The sequence below is a fragment of the Neolamprologus brichardi genome, chromosome 6, assembly GCF_056152115.1.
Source record: "Neolamprologus brichardi isolate AB-2024 chromosome 6, ASM5615211v1, whole genome shotgun sequence".
NCBI lineage: Eukaryota > Metazoa > Chordata > Actinopteri > Cichliformes > Cichlidae > Neolamprologus > Neolamprologus brichardi.
The window spans coordinates 28,476,937-28,494,797 of record NC_142109.1 but is presented as its reverse complement, the minus strand read 5'-3'; the positions used below and the strand labels follow the sequence as shown (position 1 = coordinate 28,494,797).

Here is a 17,861-nt window from a genome sequence, read left to right as displayed (position 1 = left end):
TTTCTTTCTATTAAAGAGGGAAAAACAGCCCCTCGGTGTTCATGGCTCAGTAAAGATGTTTCAGTACTTACCCTTGCTTTCATGTGGGAAAACGGATACCTGGTGGGATCTAAAACTATGCAAATGTATCGTTTACAAACGTTTTAACAAGCTTGCGCATTTTAGCGCAACAATGGCGCTCACCAACATCCTCTCTGTCGCGGATGATACGTCATCAAAGTTGGCGGTATTTTGAAAAGCGAGTAGCGTCTTGTGTTGTGGTCCGTGAAGTAGGGAACTGTTGTTAAACATGGTAAGACTGATCGTCGCCTAAAAAAACTCTCGTCATTTACACGTGCTTAATATAACACACGATATTATATAATGTTTACATGCCTTGCTAACGTGCGTTTACGTACATTCAACTTTTCACCTTAGCCTGTAGCTAACAAGCTCTAGAAGAAATTGTACCTACTTGCACCGCTCCAGTTTTTCTTTAGATTAAAACGTACACAAATCTGCATCTTTGTTGTTTACGTGTTCAGGCAGACGGCCGGGCATCAGCGCAGCTGTCAGAAGCCGCCGAGTCTGAGCTGCTGAACATTTGTGAGGAGCAGTTTGCGCAGCTGGAAAAGGTACATGTGAATCCAGTGTATCCAAAAACTTTTTTTCTTACCATACATATTGTTTTGGAGGGGTTGGGATAGTATGGAGCCACTGCAACAAGTGGGGTGACCAGGAGGTGGTACAACGTGAGAAATATATTACTGAAGTTGATATAATTTTTTGCCACTTTTATTTTCACACAAATGTTTCTACATAAGATTCAAAAAGTTGATTCTGTTCTTGAAGAAGTCACTTGGATTAGTGATGAAACAGTTCTTCTGCTGAAAACTAAATTTTCTTAACTGGTTGACTGAGCATGCATCAAGATATGCAAGTTAAGGTTTTGGCAAAATTTGTTCAGAGTTACTACATTATAATTCAGTACAGTTTTCCACTTTCTTGTATAATTTGAAAAATACTATGAATAGAAACTAAATGTTTTTTTTCCATAGTCTTATTTGATAGGCCTATACTCTGTTGTTTAGCTGTTAACACTCTTACCTGTTTGTTTGTTTTTTTAACTTAGATTTGGTTCTTTCAGGTAATCATCATTAGGTTTCAGTATCGATGCATTCAGAGATCTGCAACTTTTCTTGAACCACATTTTTTTTGAGAATCAAAATAGTTGATTAGGCTAGTAAACTAGAACCAACCAAAATCTGACCACATCACATATGTAAATATGTTTTTAAAATGTGTAGATAATTTATCTTTAGCCCCTTGTCACATACTTTGTGATATTAGACCATATTAAACTTCACTAAATGGGTAAAATGATAAACTGTGTTTCTGTCTTACAGCTTCAGAATGAGATTATACTGTGTGAGCCAGATTTTTGTGAGAATCCTCAAGAACAGGTGAGATGATTGTTTCCAAATGTTCACTTGTTCATTGCTTTCGCAGCTTTAACCTCCTAACTGATGAATGTAAAGACAAAGAATTATCTTTTTACCTGATTTTCTCTACAAGGACCTGATATCCACATATGAGGACGTTCAAATTAAATTTCAATAGAACGGTGGCAATATAATGTCCTCGTAAGTGGATATCAGGCCCTTGTAGAGCAAATTTAAGAATTGTGGTCTAGACAACCCAAAATGTGATGTCCACATATGTGGACGCCAGGTCCTAGGAGGTTAATGTTACAGAAAAAATGTGGAAATCCTTAATTTCAAATATCTGAGAAAATACATATCTTTTTAACATGGTTTTCATTTGTCAGTTTTTTTTTTAAATGTGGTAAAAAAATAACTGTAAGGAGAAAAAAAAGTATATACTCCACCACAGACCCGATATGTGAGTAATTCCAGTTTGTTACCTGAATAATGCATAAACATTACAATTTTCACCGGATAAACCATGCTAATCTCCATAGTAATACTCCTACCTACTTCATTTAGGCTCCAGTAGTTTCTGATTCTTCTAATACCCTGATACCCATGTATTAGGAACAATTAGGAGCTTTTGTCTCATAGTTTGTATTGTAAATTGGAACTGTGATAAAGTATTGCAAACTCTCTTTTGATGCGGTTTTGGTCTGAGTTTCAAAATTGTTACACCTCTGGCATTTCTTTGATGGATGATGGTTGCGTCAATGGGTTCCTTTGGCCTATCAGCAAATAAAATATCTTAATCAATTGCAGCCATTACATTACAGCATCAAATTTGTCTTTGGACGTGATCATTCAAAGAGGTTTCTTTATTTTCCCAACACAAACGAGAAAATGAACAACAAACATTAAATAATAGAAAATGCCAACAAAACATTGGATTAATCATCAACCATACTGCAAATTTCAAGCAGCTACCAGCCCAGCATTTCACAATCTTTGCATCATTAATATTAACATCTTTTACATGTATCATGGGTACAGGACATATGAATTTTGCATAAAATGACTTAATGAAGAGGCCAAGATGGCACTTTTGGTTTCCAGTGATGCTCAAAATTAGCAGTAATCATAAATATGTTGTATGTGAAAGGTGTTTACAGAGGCGAGATACGTTACAAAAAGGGCAATTAGTTTTAGTAGTTTGTATAGTCATAAACAGCTCATTAGTGCTATTCAAGCAGTAAAAAATGTAAACATTGTGAGCATCAGCAGTGGCAACACTAAAAGGAACAGCTGAGTGTGCTTTAAATGGTGAGGTTAGAGACTCCAGCTGGCAATAACATAGCATTTCATGCCTGGTCAAATGCACCCTTGGCTCCATAGTGTAGTGGTTTACACATTTGCTTAACAAGCAAAAAAAAATCCCATGCTTGATCCCAGGAGGAGATGCACATCTCTTTGGAGTTGCGTCAGGATGGGCATCCGGTGTAAAAACCTGCCAGATTAAATATTTGTAGAGCTTCCTGCTGTGCCGACTCCTTGTAAATCAGGGAGCAACCAAGAGTAGCTGCTGATAAAGTGAGTTTTGTGTTTGTTTTATTTGATGTCAGACAGCTTCACTGTGGCTCATCATTGTAATTTGTATTCCTCGTGACTTCTTTTTCCTCCTATAGTCAGTAAAAAGACTGATTGCAACAGAAGCTGAGCTGAAGCAGTGGTCGACAGTGGAACCACAATGTAAGTTATCAGTTCTGGTCAACTGGTGATTTCAGGTTTCTAAAAAAAATAAAGAAATAAATCATAAATGTTGTGTACTTTATCTTTTAATACAATTGACCTTTTTTATTTTTCATGCAGTGCTGGCAGAAAATCCAGAGATTTTGCTCGAAGCAGGAAAAGAAGAGGTGTGGTTAAGTTAAACAGTGAACTATTGCTTTTGCTCATTTACATGCATCACTCACTTTATGTAATCTTTACTTTTACCATAGATGCACAAGCTGTGCTCTGAACTTGAGATGGTTGCTTCCTGTTATGAAGCCAAAAGAGACAAACTGAAAGAGACTAGGGAACTGTATGTAACCCTTTTGTTACACTGTACATATTACATTACTTACTGTCCTTCTTCTGGTTTTATGGATGCCTTTCAGGATTGAATGAAGGAGACCATCCAGAGACTTTCCCTTTGCTATACTTTGTGTATCGTTGTGAAAATGTGATGCTTGTGTGTTTTAGTGAGCTAAAATGGCTGGAGGAGAAGAAACAGGTGCTGTCTGCCGCCAGTGGTCACAGTAAACGACTTCAAATTGAAAAGGAGAAGTTGTCAGAACATACGTGAGTAGGATTGCAGCGTCACACTAAACCAAAAGGGGTCAGGTGTTTATTTACACAGAATAGAGCAGAAAACAGAAATGCTTCAAGGGTAATATAAGTTAATTCAGTTGAATTCAATTTTATTTATACAGCGCCAAATCACAACAGCAGTCGCCTCAAAGGGCTTTGTATTGTAAGGTAGACCCTACACTAATACATACAGAGAAAAACCCAACAATCGTATGACCCCCTATGAGCAAGCACTTTGGCGACAGTGGGAAGGAAAAACTCCCTTTTAACAGGAAGAAACCTCCGGCAGAACCAGGCTCAGGGAGGGGCGGGGCCATCTGCTGCAGCTGGTTGGGGTGAGAGAAGGAAAACAGGAAAAAAAAGACATGCTGTGGAAGAGAGACAGAGATTAATAACAAGTATGATTCATTGCAGAGAGGTCTATTAACACATAGTGAGTGAGAAAGGTGACTGAAAAGGAAAAACTCAATGCATCATGGGAATCTCCCAGCATCCTACGTCTATTGCAGCATAACTAAGAGAGGATTCAGGATCACCTGATCCAGCCCTAACTATATGCTTTAGCAAAAAGGAAAGTTTTAAGCCTAATCTTAAAAATAGAAAAATAAATCTTATAAACTTAGAAGAAGAGTAAAATGTTGATGCATGTGCATGCATTCTACAGGATACTGCAGGACATCAAGGAAAAAATACAGAAAATGAAGGTCTACCAGGAAAGCCTGATGGAGAGCTTGGGGTACATCCTGGAGAAGCACGTTCCTCTCCCTCGGGAGGATTCCAGTACAAACAAGAAGAAGAAGGTGTAGATTATGGCTTTGCATGTGAAAAGTGCCTTATTATGAATTCATTGCACCTTACAGTCTTTTATCTTAATTTTCAGAACGTTCCTCATGAGATTCATGAAAACTTGATTTCACTCAATGAAATTCTGGAGGTGAGTTTTCTCATACAAAAAAAACGAACTGTTTAACTCGAGTTTTTTTATGTAATTGAAAAAAAAATCTCAGTCTTTGGCTTTGGACATGTAGGTGAATGAAACAGGTGATGAGGTTTGATATTGAGAAGAGAAATGTGAAAGGAAAGATGGACCGCATAGAGGCCCCTTGTGTTGGTGTCAGGGGAGAATGTAGCTTGGCAGCATTGGATGGTAGTCTGTATGATGACTTTGGGCATGAAGAAGAGGAAGCGAGTGAAGGGAAGTTGAAGTTGAAGAAGGAAGAATGTTGTGGAGAGTGCAGGAAGGGGTTGAGGCAGGCTGTCAGTGGTACGGAAGTGTTGCCAGATGGCTGGGGGAAAATGCCCAAAGGGTATCCTCTGGACAGAAGAAAAAGGACAAGGACACTTGGTTTTGGAAGGAGGAAGTAAAAAAAATCTGTTCAAATGCAGAGGTTAGCAAAGAAAAAGTGGGATAGTCAGGGAGATGAAGAAAATGGATGAGTGCTGGAAGGTTAGCAATGAGAGAAGTGGCAAAGTACAAGGCTTGAGTTATATGTGAGGCTGGACACTAAGAAAGGTGAAAATGACTTGTATGAAGCATGTGATGTGATATGTAAGACGTTATCACAGAAATGGAAATGTGCTAGCAAGTGAAGAGAGTGTAGTGAGCGCCTGAAGGAGCTCATGAATGAAGAAAATGAGAAAACACAATCCTGAAGAGTAAGAGGATCCCTGAGGAATGAAGTACAGATTTTCAAGTACAAGGGTGATGTGCATCTCTGTAGCAATTATAGAGGGATAAAGTTGATGAGGCATACCTTGAAGATATGGGAAAGTGTTTTCAAAACTAGGTTGAGAAGAGAGGAGATGATTGGTGAGCAGCAGCATGGCTCCTTGACCAGAAATAGCACTACAGAGTCAATGTTTGCTTTTATAATATTAATGGAGAAATATCAAAGGTCGAAAGGAGTTGTACTGTGTGTTTGTATATCTACAAACAGGGTATGATAGGGTGCCAAGAGAGGAAGTGTGGTACAGCATGAGGAAGTCATGTGAGGCTGGTGCCAGACATGTACGATAACAGCCAGACTTTGGTGAGGTGTGCGGTAGGAGTGGAAGATGAGTTCAAGGTGGGGTGAATTACATTAGGGAATGGAGTAGTAAAACATTGGTCAGGAAAAAAAAATTTCATCCCAATATTTGAAATACTTCTGTTTTGAAGATAGCTTCACACATAGTGTTTCTTTTTTTCACATCAACCACCGACACTTTTGTATGTGACTGAAAAGTATCCTGGATATTGAGATAAATGATAGATTTTGCTGAAGATAATTTAATTATCTCTGATAACCCCCCCCCCCCCCCCCCCCCCCCCCCAATTATCAACCTCGAGGAAAGAGCTGGCACTCCACCAACTTTTATGGAAAACATATCCTAGGAGATGTGGTTCTTTAGCTATGAGTCATTTCTTAATGGCTACTTTTCTTGGGACAATGCTTGATGGTAGCATCAGTGTTGTTAACTCTGTTCAGGTGGATGCCTTTTGAGGTATGCACATAGGAGAGCCATTTAACAAAACAGATATTTGATCTATTATAGCAGAATAAATATGTGTTTAATTATTAACAGCTGCATATTTCTTATGTCGACAAGTCACATGTAAATTAGCCCTACGTTTGTTGGCTGTGGTGGAACTGGAAATTATAAAAAAACATTTTTAATGTTAGATTTTCTATAGAGATGCTGTTTAAGGCCCTATTTTAACCACACAAGTGCAAAGAAAGCGGCAGGTCTGACGCATGTGGACTGTGTGGGTGTGTCATGTTGCTTTTCTTTGTCAAAGTAAAAGGACAAAAAGGCTGACGTAAGTGCTATAAAAGCGAGAGTGTAGTGATTAATCGATTCACAGTAATGATCACACATGGCAGCAAAAGCTGTTGTGTACTATAGGCATGATATCAACTTAACCTTTAGACCTGAGAGCAGCTTTTATGATTTTCTTTTTTTTTCTTTTTAACTTGTTCTGTGATTGAATGTTTCTGTTCTTGATAATCATGTAAATATCCTATATTTTTGTTAGTGGCCATCACCTATTCCTTCAATAAGTAAAGGAAGTAAAGGCAAAATAAAACTCCAAACTTATAAAACTGTTTAAACTTGTACCTTTACTGCAAATATGCTTCAGCCTGGTCTTCATCTCCCTTTTTATAAACCTGCAGATTCTCATGAACAAGACTCTGAACACACCGCACGATCCCTATGTGGCGATAGATGACACATTCTGGCCACCGTATGTAGAAATGCTGCTCCGTTATGGAATTGCAGTGAGACACCATGAGAATAACTTTAAGATCCGCTTGGAAACCTTTTTCTGAAGCACTGGTGCATTAAAAATGTAAAGCGCTGTGCTGAAACTGAGTCTGCTTGTGCAGGGAAATCATTATGCATGTTTTTGTAAGCTAGTAGGAAGTCTATGGTGGAGAAACCGTGATGCTAGGGCGTTCCTGAATTTACTATATGCATGTGTAACATTTCTATGTACATACTTTTTTATGGTTGTCTATTTAGACTTCTTAAATACTGTTTAGTTAAAATGTCTTGTAAGCATACCTATTTTTCTAGTTCTATTTTTACGTATTCAAATGTTATTCAAATGTATGAGTGTTTTATCCAAAGTATGTGTTTCTAGAAATCCCATGTGTATGTCTGTTTTTCATGAGAATTCATATTTATCAGCATAAATTTAAATGAATCTTAATTTTGGTTTCATTTAACAGTTTTCTATTATGTTTGAAAATTAGGAAAATATGTTCAGTAATGTTCTGTGTGTGTGTGTGTGTGTATTTTGTTTGTGTTTATACATTTTCTTGTCCATGTTTAATAAATTTGGAAACTTTAGATGTGGTGTTCCTATGTAATTATTGTTCCGAAGAAACTATCTCTGGGTATCTTCATACTGTTGTACGAAAACAACTAGCATAATGTAAATGTTTTAGTGAGGTGATCATTTCTTCGTGAAAATGTTTTAAAACTATGTTTGTAAGTACAAACAATGTACAGAAAATAAAATACGAATTGACAAAGTGAAATCGTGCAGATATTCCACACAATATCTGCAATGATCGATGGTTTCAGCTACCAAGTACTTAAAATACTTAGACGGTTTTTTGTGTTTATTTATTTTTTTAATTGCAGAGATTTGTTTAGGGCCTTGCTTTTAATGCTAAGCTTCCAGTTTCTTGGCGGAAATGTTACAATTATTTCGTCAGAAACGTTTTGCGTCATTCAACGTCACGCCTCCCATCCAATCCGGTGAGGCCGCCGCGTCAGCTATAGAATACCTGTGGGCGGAGAAGCGATTCCGGTTCCGGGTGTTTTCATATCTCAGTCGGAGGCGATCATACCTCTGATTATGCTATTTTATCGGAAACTTTTCTCGATTGACCACTGAATAAATTAGAATTCTTTTAATTAAGATTTCCCGATCAAAGCCGACACCATGGCGACACGCTCGGAGAGAGAGAAGGCCCAAAAACTCAACGAACAGCACCAGGCCATCCTGTCCAAAATGCTGAGAGAGGAAGACAACAAGTACTGCGCCGACTGCGAGGCGAAAGGTGCGGTGTTCGTTTTGTCGGCGATTTTATTGTTTAACTGTACAAAGTTAGCAGTTTCACTCAGAATCAAACAGTAACGATAACTAACAGTATAACATCCGCGCTTCTTAGCTTAGCTTAGCTAACTGGCCCAAGCTAGTCACCTGACATTCTTCCCTTTAAGCTAAACTAAGTGGTTAACCAGCATGCTAACTTCTCTAAAGCTACATAAGCTCCCCACAGGGCTTCTCCCTTGTCGCCGTATGCTTAGTTACCGGAATTTGCAAGCAGTAAACAAACTGTGTCAGGTTAAGAAACTTCAGCCAACTTTTTTTTAATTAGATCATTGACAAAGAATGTAGAACTTGCATCCTACGTTTCAAGTCACAACAAAGACTAGCATGTTTGAGTGTTTCTTCCGGCGTTTTTGTATGTTCACCTCCCAAACTTGGTTGAACTGTCATTAACAGGTCCAAGATGGGCATCCTGGAATCTGGGGGTATTTATCTGCATCCGATGTGCTGGCATCCACAGGAACCTGGGAGTGCACATATCCAGAGTGAAATCAGTCAACCTGGACCAATGGACAACAGAACAAATCCAGGTACTGATTTCTTGTTTTTGCACTTTTCCTGTGTGCATTACTGAACTGACCTACCGGACAGTAGCCCTGGGGGCTGAGAGGTCAAGGGACTCTGGGTCTAAGTCCCTCTTTGGACTGATTTGCTTACTGGCACAACATGAATACAAAAAATGCAAAACAGCTTAAAGGTGTACCATAACGTCTCTACACTGAAAATAAAGAAGAAAATTAAATGAATACAAGAACTGAATGCATTTCTCCTTTTTTAAATGTGACATTTAAATGTCTTTGCCAAGTATTCTGTTATTGGCTCTCTAATCCTTTTTTATGTACAGTAAGCATAAATATGGTTAGAAACTGTGAAATGTTTTTTGGATTGGGCATATGTGTTCTCCACTAAATGTAACCTTCCTCAATGGTTTAGAGCTGTTACAATATTGCTGATTTGTCATTTGCACTTCAGTAAACTTGGCCAGACACAAAAACAGGAAATTCTGTTCAGTGGCTAAAGACATCATTTGTTGTCCGTAATGTGGGTCAAGCTTTAATTTTCATTATGCACTATCATCAGGACTATCAATACCCTTCATTTATGTCATTTAGAATTTACCTTAATAACCACGTTTTAAACTGCAAATTACTGTACAAGTGAACTTGCTGTCATACTAACAACTAGTTGACATTTTAATGACAGCTTCAAAATACCCAGGCTTGTGTTGTTAAATACTTAATTGCCAGGAATATTGAAGAAATATTGGTGTCAAACATCAGTCAATGACTAAAACCAAAACTGATTGCAGTATTTTTAACCGTAACAATATAAACTATTCAGTCAAACTGCATAAGTTGGCTTATTACCTGGAGGCTATTTTCTCATATCTGAAAAGTGCCACATAAGGTATTGTACACCCATTTTTATCTGTTGTGCCATATTTGTTATGAGCGAACCTATCATGTGTTTAGTCAATTGATTGCCCCAATGAAACACTGTATCCTAACATTATCCATTTTGTTTACATCTTTGTCTGCTCCTCAGAGTATACAGGACATGGGTAATACCAAGGCCAGGCGGCTTTATGAGGCCAACCTTCCAGATAGCTTTAGAAGACCTCAAACAGACCAGTATCCTTCGCTTAGAGCAAATCCACAAATGTAACAAAAAAGTGCCATGCAGCATATGTTTAACCATTTTTTCCCTTTTCTTGGAGTTACATTTTTTTCTTAACCCTGACCTCAGAGCAGTGGAATTCTTCATCAGGGATAAATATGAGAAGAAGAAATACTACAGCAAGAATGTGACCAATGGCACCAGTGTATGTATCGACGAAACATTTCATGAAATTATTCATTTATTGTACTATTTTCTAAGTTTAGTCTGTTCTTGGAGCAAATGTAACCCACATAATTTCCTTAGTTAATAATAAAGTATTCTGATTCTGATTTAGATCTTCATAATGGTTTGTACTCACTCATTCTTCTTTCTTTTATTCTTTTTTTTTATCAGCCAAAGGATAGTAAGAAAGAAAGGGAGCCCGACAGAGGAAGCAAGGTGTCATCTTACACCAAGGTAAGTCTCGCATGTATTTCAGTAATAATAAAGCTGTCTCAATATGCCCTTTAGCATTGTTTTCCTATCCACACTAAGTTTGTTCTGCTTTTGAATTTTACAACCATTTCATTTTTTTAAAGAGTGAAGAGTCCAAGCCAGTTCCCAAAATCAGCCCTGCTAAGACTGCAGAACCCTCTGTGAACCTACTAGGCCTTGGTGAGTGTGAAAATGATTAGTTTTGCCAGAGGTCATCCTTATTGGGGGATTTAGTGAGAGTAGAATGTGCTGTGGGAAAGTTCTGACTAATATATTGTGTGCAGAATTAGGATAATTAATATGTCTGAGTTTATTTGTTTTTATTTTTAAGTGTTGATAAGTTTCCAAGGTGATATCTCCATGTAGTACATGACATCTAGCAATCAAAATACACTGTAATTTACACTGTAAAATCACTGTTTATGTGATGGTGGTTACCTCTACACTTTGCTCAGCTCTGCATCTTGATGCTGTGGTGTTACCTGAGATTGTTTACGTTTTGGTTCAGCGTTAAAGATTGTCTCCACCCTTAGCTGTGCCATCTTCTCGTTTCAAACACGTGGCTCTGCATGTGTTTACCAAACAATGGAGGAGAGAGAAAGTACCATATTTAAAGGGTTTGGTTGCGTCACCTATCAGCATATCTGTAACACAGCAACTAAACCATCTCACTTGTAAATGATAGATAGCAACACCACTTGGTCTTCTCCGCTGTCTGTATCAACATTGCGCTGACGTCTTTTCAACACGCTGCTGTTACGTGTGGCTGTGATGTTATTTCTGTTGCTTTCAATTTAAAAAACCACTGCAAGGTTTTTGAGTTGAAAAGAGGAAGTGCTTCGGCTGCTGCAGCAGACATGTAACTTCTTGTTTCTACTTTAAATCTTGATGTTTATCTAGAGTATGACTTTTGTTGGATCAGTATTAAGTAAGTGTAGCAGGAAATGGTAACATTAAATGCTGTTAGGAGAAGGGGCAACACTGGATTGCACAACATAGGTTTTCTTTTGGCTTGATTGCTAGGTCACTTAAAGTAGGTCTTTTAGTACATGCAAGGTTTTCTGGCATGGATAGATTTTAGCATCTTCTTCCAAAGAGCTATTAACTAAAGCACTTTTTTCTTTTGTAGAATTTCTTTTTATTTATTAATGCGTTTTTGACATCTTTGATTTCTCAAATGGTCAGAAATAAAGGAGAATGCATAAACACATACATGTTTGCTTTACAGTATGAGGACAAGCTCTGTTTGCATAAATAGTCACTCCCCAAAAGCTCGTTCTGAGCCAAGAGGAACTCTGATGTGAATGGAAATGGAATGTAGATTTTTCTGTCTTAATGTTCAGCTGCTTTGTTTGAACAGTGTGCGCCTTTGTCATCAAATTGTGAAATCTTCACATTAGTTCTTGCTTTTAAATTTCTGTACTTTATTTTTTTTTTCAGCATTATAGCTATGATTGGTTTTTGGTTCATAGGAGTAATTCATTTTATTAAAGAGGCTTCCTTTATTTACAGTTTAAAGAAGATGCTGTTGTGTTTTTGACTGGCTTAAGGGTTGCTTGCATTATTTGGATATCATGTTTACTGTTATTTTTCTTCTGTGGCTAGTGAGCTAAATGGGCTAAGCTGATTAATTTTTTATTGCGCTAGCTGTTGTTCTCCCTGCGTGGGCAGCTTTGTAGCTGTGGGAGGTTTTTACAGTTGAATATTTAAAAAAATAAAAGAAAACACAATTTCATGAAAGCAGTTCTGTTCACTTTTAACACCCTTTCTATGTCAATTAGCCTGTTCTATAAGGATTATATTCCTGAACTTTAAATAAAGATCTTTTAATTAATGCAGACCCCAATCAGGAAATGGTCAGTGGGTAGTGGGAACTATTATTTCCTGATGTATTTTTTTTTAAGTTCCACTTGTAAAACTAATTTTTCCTTCTTTCTGTCACAGACGCACCAGCAGCTGCATCAGCTAACAACGGTAGCACGAGCACAAGCCAGAACAATGACCTGGATATATTCGGCCCCATGGTCTCCAATCCCCTGCCCTCATCCACATCCACAGCTCAGTTTTCTCAGGTAAAATTGAGAAAGCATTTCCCAGTTCAGATTTAAATCCAAATTCCGATTATTGCTCAGCGGGGCTTAACAGTCACTGTTGCCTGGTTGTAAAACTGAAATTAAATGTGCAGTAAAAAATAAAAAGGCAAATGATAACCATCAGCGTCAATAGCCCACATGACAGCATCACCAGTACTGAGAGACGGTGAGTTTAAATGAAAGAGAGGCAGAAACACACTTCAGAACATGAATGCAGTAAATCAGGCACTCTTGACTTAACATTGAAATGGGGCTTAATGCAGTGTTTACTTTTATTATCACCGCATTCATTAATTTTGATTAATCAAAGAATTTACCAGTTAGGTATAAAATAGTTATTATAAATAATTATCTTTTGTTTCCTATATTACAGAGACAAAGCCTTCAGGGGGTGTCGGCTACTAACATCTCACTAATAGATCACAGCTGAATTATTCAGAGTAATCATGCAGGATAGGCCCATTTTGTATTTATGATCTACATTTATACAAAGCTAAAAGAGGCCCCCCAACAAGACTGCCCAAACAGTACTGTTATTGATAGATCTACTGCTGTTTGGTAATGGTAGTTGTCTGCTAATTTGTAATATTGTACAGCACACAATAAAACCGTGTGAGCCATAGATTTGTCACAAAAATGGGTGCTTTTTTTGTCATCGGACCTTAAATCTTCTAAACATCTCAACCTCTTCCCTGCCTCCAGGTGAGCTCCAATAACTCGGCAAGCACTCCGACACAAGCTCCAGCAGCTGGAGTGTCAGGAGGAGTAGCCAACTCAGGGTCATTACAGGGAGACCTCGACCTGTTTAGTGAGAGCAGTAGCACCACTAAAGCTGATGACGCAGCCAAGAAGCCCCTGTCCAAGGACTCCATCTTGTCTCTGTATGGGACTAACAGCATGTCCCAGCAGCCCCCCACCGGTAAGGATTTACACACAAACTGAAATAACACCAGTGCCATATTGTAAATTCAACCCTGTTACGAAGAAAAATCTATTTTATGTAGAAACAGTCATGCTTAAAACTTTAACCACAACTCTTTTTGACCTATGAGTCCTTTTTAGTTTTTATTGGATTAATTTAGATTTTTCGTGTATTTGTTTGTTCAGATTGACTACATTAGTCTACATTAACAGCTTTAGTTTTGTCACCTAATAGATGCAATTCTTTCCCTGCCATTGATGAGCTAGAAGATGCAGAAACCCTGGATTCTTATTTGTTATTTAAATGCAATGCAGTATTTTCAGGTCATTGATCCACTGAATTGAAAATAAACAGTTTCTTTTTTTTGTAAACTGCCTCCTTTTCCCTGCAGTACCTTAGCAACACACCAGAGGGCCACAGCCCACACTTTGGGAACCACTGCCCTTGACTAGTACTTTGCTTGTTAAAGTAATGCAAATGTGGTGACATCACATGATCCACAAGGAACAAGTACATACCTGTATTTTGCAGCTCAGTCTCACAGAGCTTTGCTGACTTATCTTCCTGCTTAACTAACAAACTCCTTAAAACACACAAGCAAGTTTTCAAAACAGACTCATACCTCAAAAACTAACTTGTTTTTTTTTTTATGTTCTTGCCTCCTCTCAGCTGGTATGTTCATGGGCCCCTCTCAGATGCAGTTTCCTGTCCAGGCAGCAGCTGGTTACCAGGCCTTCCCTGGTATGGGTACAGCCATGCCACCCACTACTGTCATGGGTGCCATGATGGCTCAGAGCGGTGCACCCATGATGGGGCCCAGTCCAGGAATGATGGTTGGGATGACGATGCCTAATGGCTTCATGGGGAACGCGCAAGCCACCGGTATGATGGGCATGGCCCCCAGGATGATGGGACCACAGGGTGGTGCAATGCCTACAGGCATGATGCCTGCTCAGGGCATGTATGCCATCCAGCCTGGCCAGCAGGCTCAGTGGAACATGGGGCAGGTAAGGAAATAGCTTAGCTGTACTGCAGCATTGTGTGAGGTTATTTAACAAGAGACCTCATGTTAAGACTTGTGCTACTGGTTTCAAGTATGTCACAGTGACAGGAGACTTTTTCTTTCTCAAATGTGACCACACCCAGAAGAGTTGGTGCATTGCACAATAGTCCATTGTGAAGCCCTCTACTGTACAGTTTGTAGAGATAGAGCATCCAGTATTCACTAGATGGCAGCACAAGCATGCAGCAGATTTGTAACTATGCACCAAATCCCTAATATATACTGTAAGTAGTTTAGTTGTAAGTGTGGACACTCAAACTGAAGATAAACTCAAAGCAATCTGTACACATGCTATAAAAATTGCATGCTGTCTGTACACAATTATTTCCCATAATGCAGTGTAAGCAGAAATTGTAGGAGCTGCTCACAGCTATAAAGACTAATCTATTATTAGCATAAAACATTACATTATTTAGAGTTTTATTACAGTTAGCACGCAGGGTGGAATTGGGACACAGTCAGAACTTCAGTAATGAACTACTAGCGGGTGGATGGGTAGTAGTATAATGTTGTCCCAGTTAATCTTCAGTGATTATTTCTAATCCAGGCAAGGCGTGGTAATAAGTCAGATGTAGGTGATCCTGCTCTAGTGTTATTCACACTAACCTCTGTAACATCCCCAGGTGAACCAGCAGATGTCAGGGCTGACTCTGAATGGTGCGGGTGGTCAGATGGCCTTTGGTCAACCTCCGTCAGCTATGGGCGGGTGGGCTCCCACCGGTTCTGGCCAGACTCTGAGCACACAGCTATGGAAGTGAGCCTTCATGCGGGTCGGTGGTTGGGCAGAGTAAAAGTCGAGGTTGCAGGATGTGCTTCTCCGTACCTCACTATGAACTGATGCCCATTTCAATCACGGACCAGCCTTCAGAACATGAAAATTGTATCTCTTTTTTTTTTTCTCTCTCTCCTTCTCCCTTTTCTGTCTCTCTTTCTCTCTATTGTGTGAGTGAATTGGGAGTCATACAGGATTACAGCCTGGCAGTTTCTGCCTGTCGTATGGTTTTTGATCATAACTTTTATTTTCCTTTTTTGGAAAAAATGACAAGGAAACAACAGTCCCATCATCAACATCGACATATCAGAAAAGCTGCAGGACCAGTTAAACAAGCTTTTATTGTATCACTGTATCATTATAAGATTATAGAACATTTAAATGAATAGTATTTAAAGGGAGAAGGGTATGACTATGAGGTCAGTTGACACTGCTCCCAGATGTACAGCGCTGTATAACCTTCTTTTAAAGTACTTGTGGTTCCCCTATAAAATTAAAGTGATAATAAATAATTTCCTTTTACGTGTGTTCTGTAAAACAGATGTCAACATTTTTTTTTTATGTCTCAAATTGGTGAAATGTAATTGTTGCATTTGTTCCACTTTTATTTCTCACATTTGTCTAACATTCGATCTAGTTCTGCTGTGGCCCTAAAAATAAACACAGTGAACTTAATAATCTTCACAACATGTACCTTGGATGCATTCTTGTTAGCGGACTCACACAAAGCACTTTGGCCTTGTACATAGATGAAGCACGAGACTCCCTCTTCACAAATCCACTAGTCTGCATTCCTATAGTGCTTCTCGATCCTGGGCCAAGCATTCAGGCCCAAAGTTCATAAAATCACGAACTAAACTGAAGTTCCTGATTTGATGTGTTTTTGTTACTTAGTCCTTACAATTTTAGGACACAGGTTACATTTATGAATTGTTTTCATGGAGGCAGTTGTTCAAAAAGCGTTGGTTTTTCACACTTGGGTGGGGTTACTGATTACATGCAAACTATTCCTGAGACTAACTGAACCACACCCAGAGCCACCCCTTCAAAATAGACGGCGGGTACTTTGCAAACCAAGAACATCCTCACGTGAGGTGGTTATAATTCAGAACCAGTAATGTACACTTCCATCTTCTTATTGAAGTAATACTTATTGAATCCCTTTTGGGAGTTTCTTCAAACTTGGCACAATAAGTTTTCTCATGAGTTGCTATGACCTCGAGTCACTTGAACTCAGGGTCACTGTGTCTTGAATCTAATTTTTAATAACCATAATTCAATATTTCAAAACGACGACAAAATATCCCACAAATATCTAATTGGATGAACTAATTATATCCAAAAGGTCATGTATCACAGCTTGACATCACATTGTTCTGCAAAAACATATTTCGTAACATTATCCAGAACCTGAAATTGGGAATAGGATAGAAGGAATTTACCATATTTTACATTTGAAGTCATGATACTACCTACCTACTCACGAGTAACTCGAATTTTACTGCTTGGTAGAGACATGTAGCCTCTGGTTGCTATTCTAGTTCCCAACATTGAGAGTATCTGACATTTAGCACAGCACAGCTCTCTAAAAGACTATGCTGCTGCTGTCCTCTAGATGGCAGTGTTGAGACAGTGGAAAGTTTTAGCTGAACAGAAGTATTTCACAGCGACTTAAAAAAATGGGATTTAAGACCCAAACTACACTGCACCATAGTGTGGACCGCGAGTCCCTTTGTGAACCAAAGGCGTTTTTCTGCTATGAGTCACTCCTCCTCTTGTAGAGCAGAGTGGAAGAGGTTCGCTGGACTGTGGTCACATTATTTCAGTAACTTGTTCTCTGTGCACTGCTAGTAATGCCAACACATGGTAGCCCTTCACTTGAGCTAGAGGCTTTTATTTAACAATAGAGCTCTGTATAGCAGCACAATGAATCTAAACCAACACACAAAGCATCTTCAAGTAAGTCAAGTTAGAGCTTGTCTAATGAACACTGATGGATATTCACTTCAGCAACACAATGTAGATGTGACTATGCCATATACTGTATTACTGTTATAAAGTTTAAGTTAGGTGCATGAGAGTAAGTCTCTCAGTAAAGAAGCAACTTCTTACTTACAAAGTGTGGTGGTAACAAGCAACTGGTGGCAGTGTAACATTAATCTTTGTAATAGAAGGCCGAGTTACATGATAAGTCTTTGCCCCAAATCTCCTGTCTTACTATGATAAGCTGTGTGCTTACTATTCTGCGGATATACGCTCATGGTGTAATGTGTATTTATGTATTTGCTTTTATTTATAGGGGATTTAACTTGGTAACTTGCTGAGTTTTCTCCCTTCCTAACATTGCTTGTGCAGTATTACATACAGTATATAAATTTTTTATATAGCTGGTGCAGTGAATGCCCTTTTGTTGAAGTTAATTTGTGGGCCTTGCAGGAGCTGGAAAATCATAGTCAGACTATGTGTTTACATCCAGTACCAGTTTTGTGGGGAAAATATGCTTCAGTCTGCCCCAGAGTAGTTTTGATCAAGTGGTTTTTGTCTTTTTCATCC

At 38.6% G+C, this 17,861-nt stretch overlaps 2 protein-coding genes across 2 annotated transcripts; both read left to right on the top strand.

Moving 5' to 3' along the window:
• Positions 1-204: 204 nt before the first annotated feature.
• cenpk (centromere protein K) lies at positions 205-7,579 on the top strand. The gene is made up of 10 exons (XM_006790665.3): positions 205-292; positions 525-614; positions 1,386-1,442; positions 3,092-3,155; positions 3,276-3,322; positions 3,407-3,489; positions 3,651-3,749; positions 4,423-4,558; positions 4,639-4,692; positions 6,914-7,579. Exons 1-10 carry the CDS (start codon positions 290-292, stop codon positions 7,067-7,069), a joined length of 789 nt encoding a protein of 262 aa, XP_006790728.2. The 5' UTR covers positions 205-289; the 3' UTR covers positions 7,070-7,579.
• Positions 7,580-8,017: 438 nt separating this feature from the next.
• On the top strand, positions 8,018-15,820 carry smap1 (small ArfGAP 1). Its single transcript, XM_006790666.3, has 10 exons — positions 8,018-8,311; positions 8,761-8,894; positions 9,910-9,995; positions 10,111-10,186; positions 10,378-10,440; positions 10,563-10,638; positions 12,403-12,530; positions 13,254-13,470; positions 14,143-14,480; positions 15,160-15,820. The coding sequence occupies exons 1-10, from the start codon at positions 8,194-8,196 to the stop codon at positions 15,292-15,294; spliced, it is 1,371 nt and encodes a 456-aa protein (XP_006790729.1). The 5' UTR covers positions 8,018-8,193; the 3' UTR covers positions 15,295-15,820.
• The last annotated feature ends 2,041 nt before the right edge of the window (positions 15,821-17,861 follow it).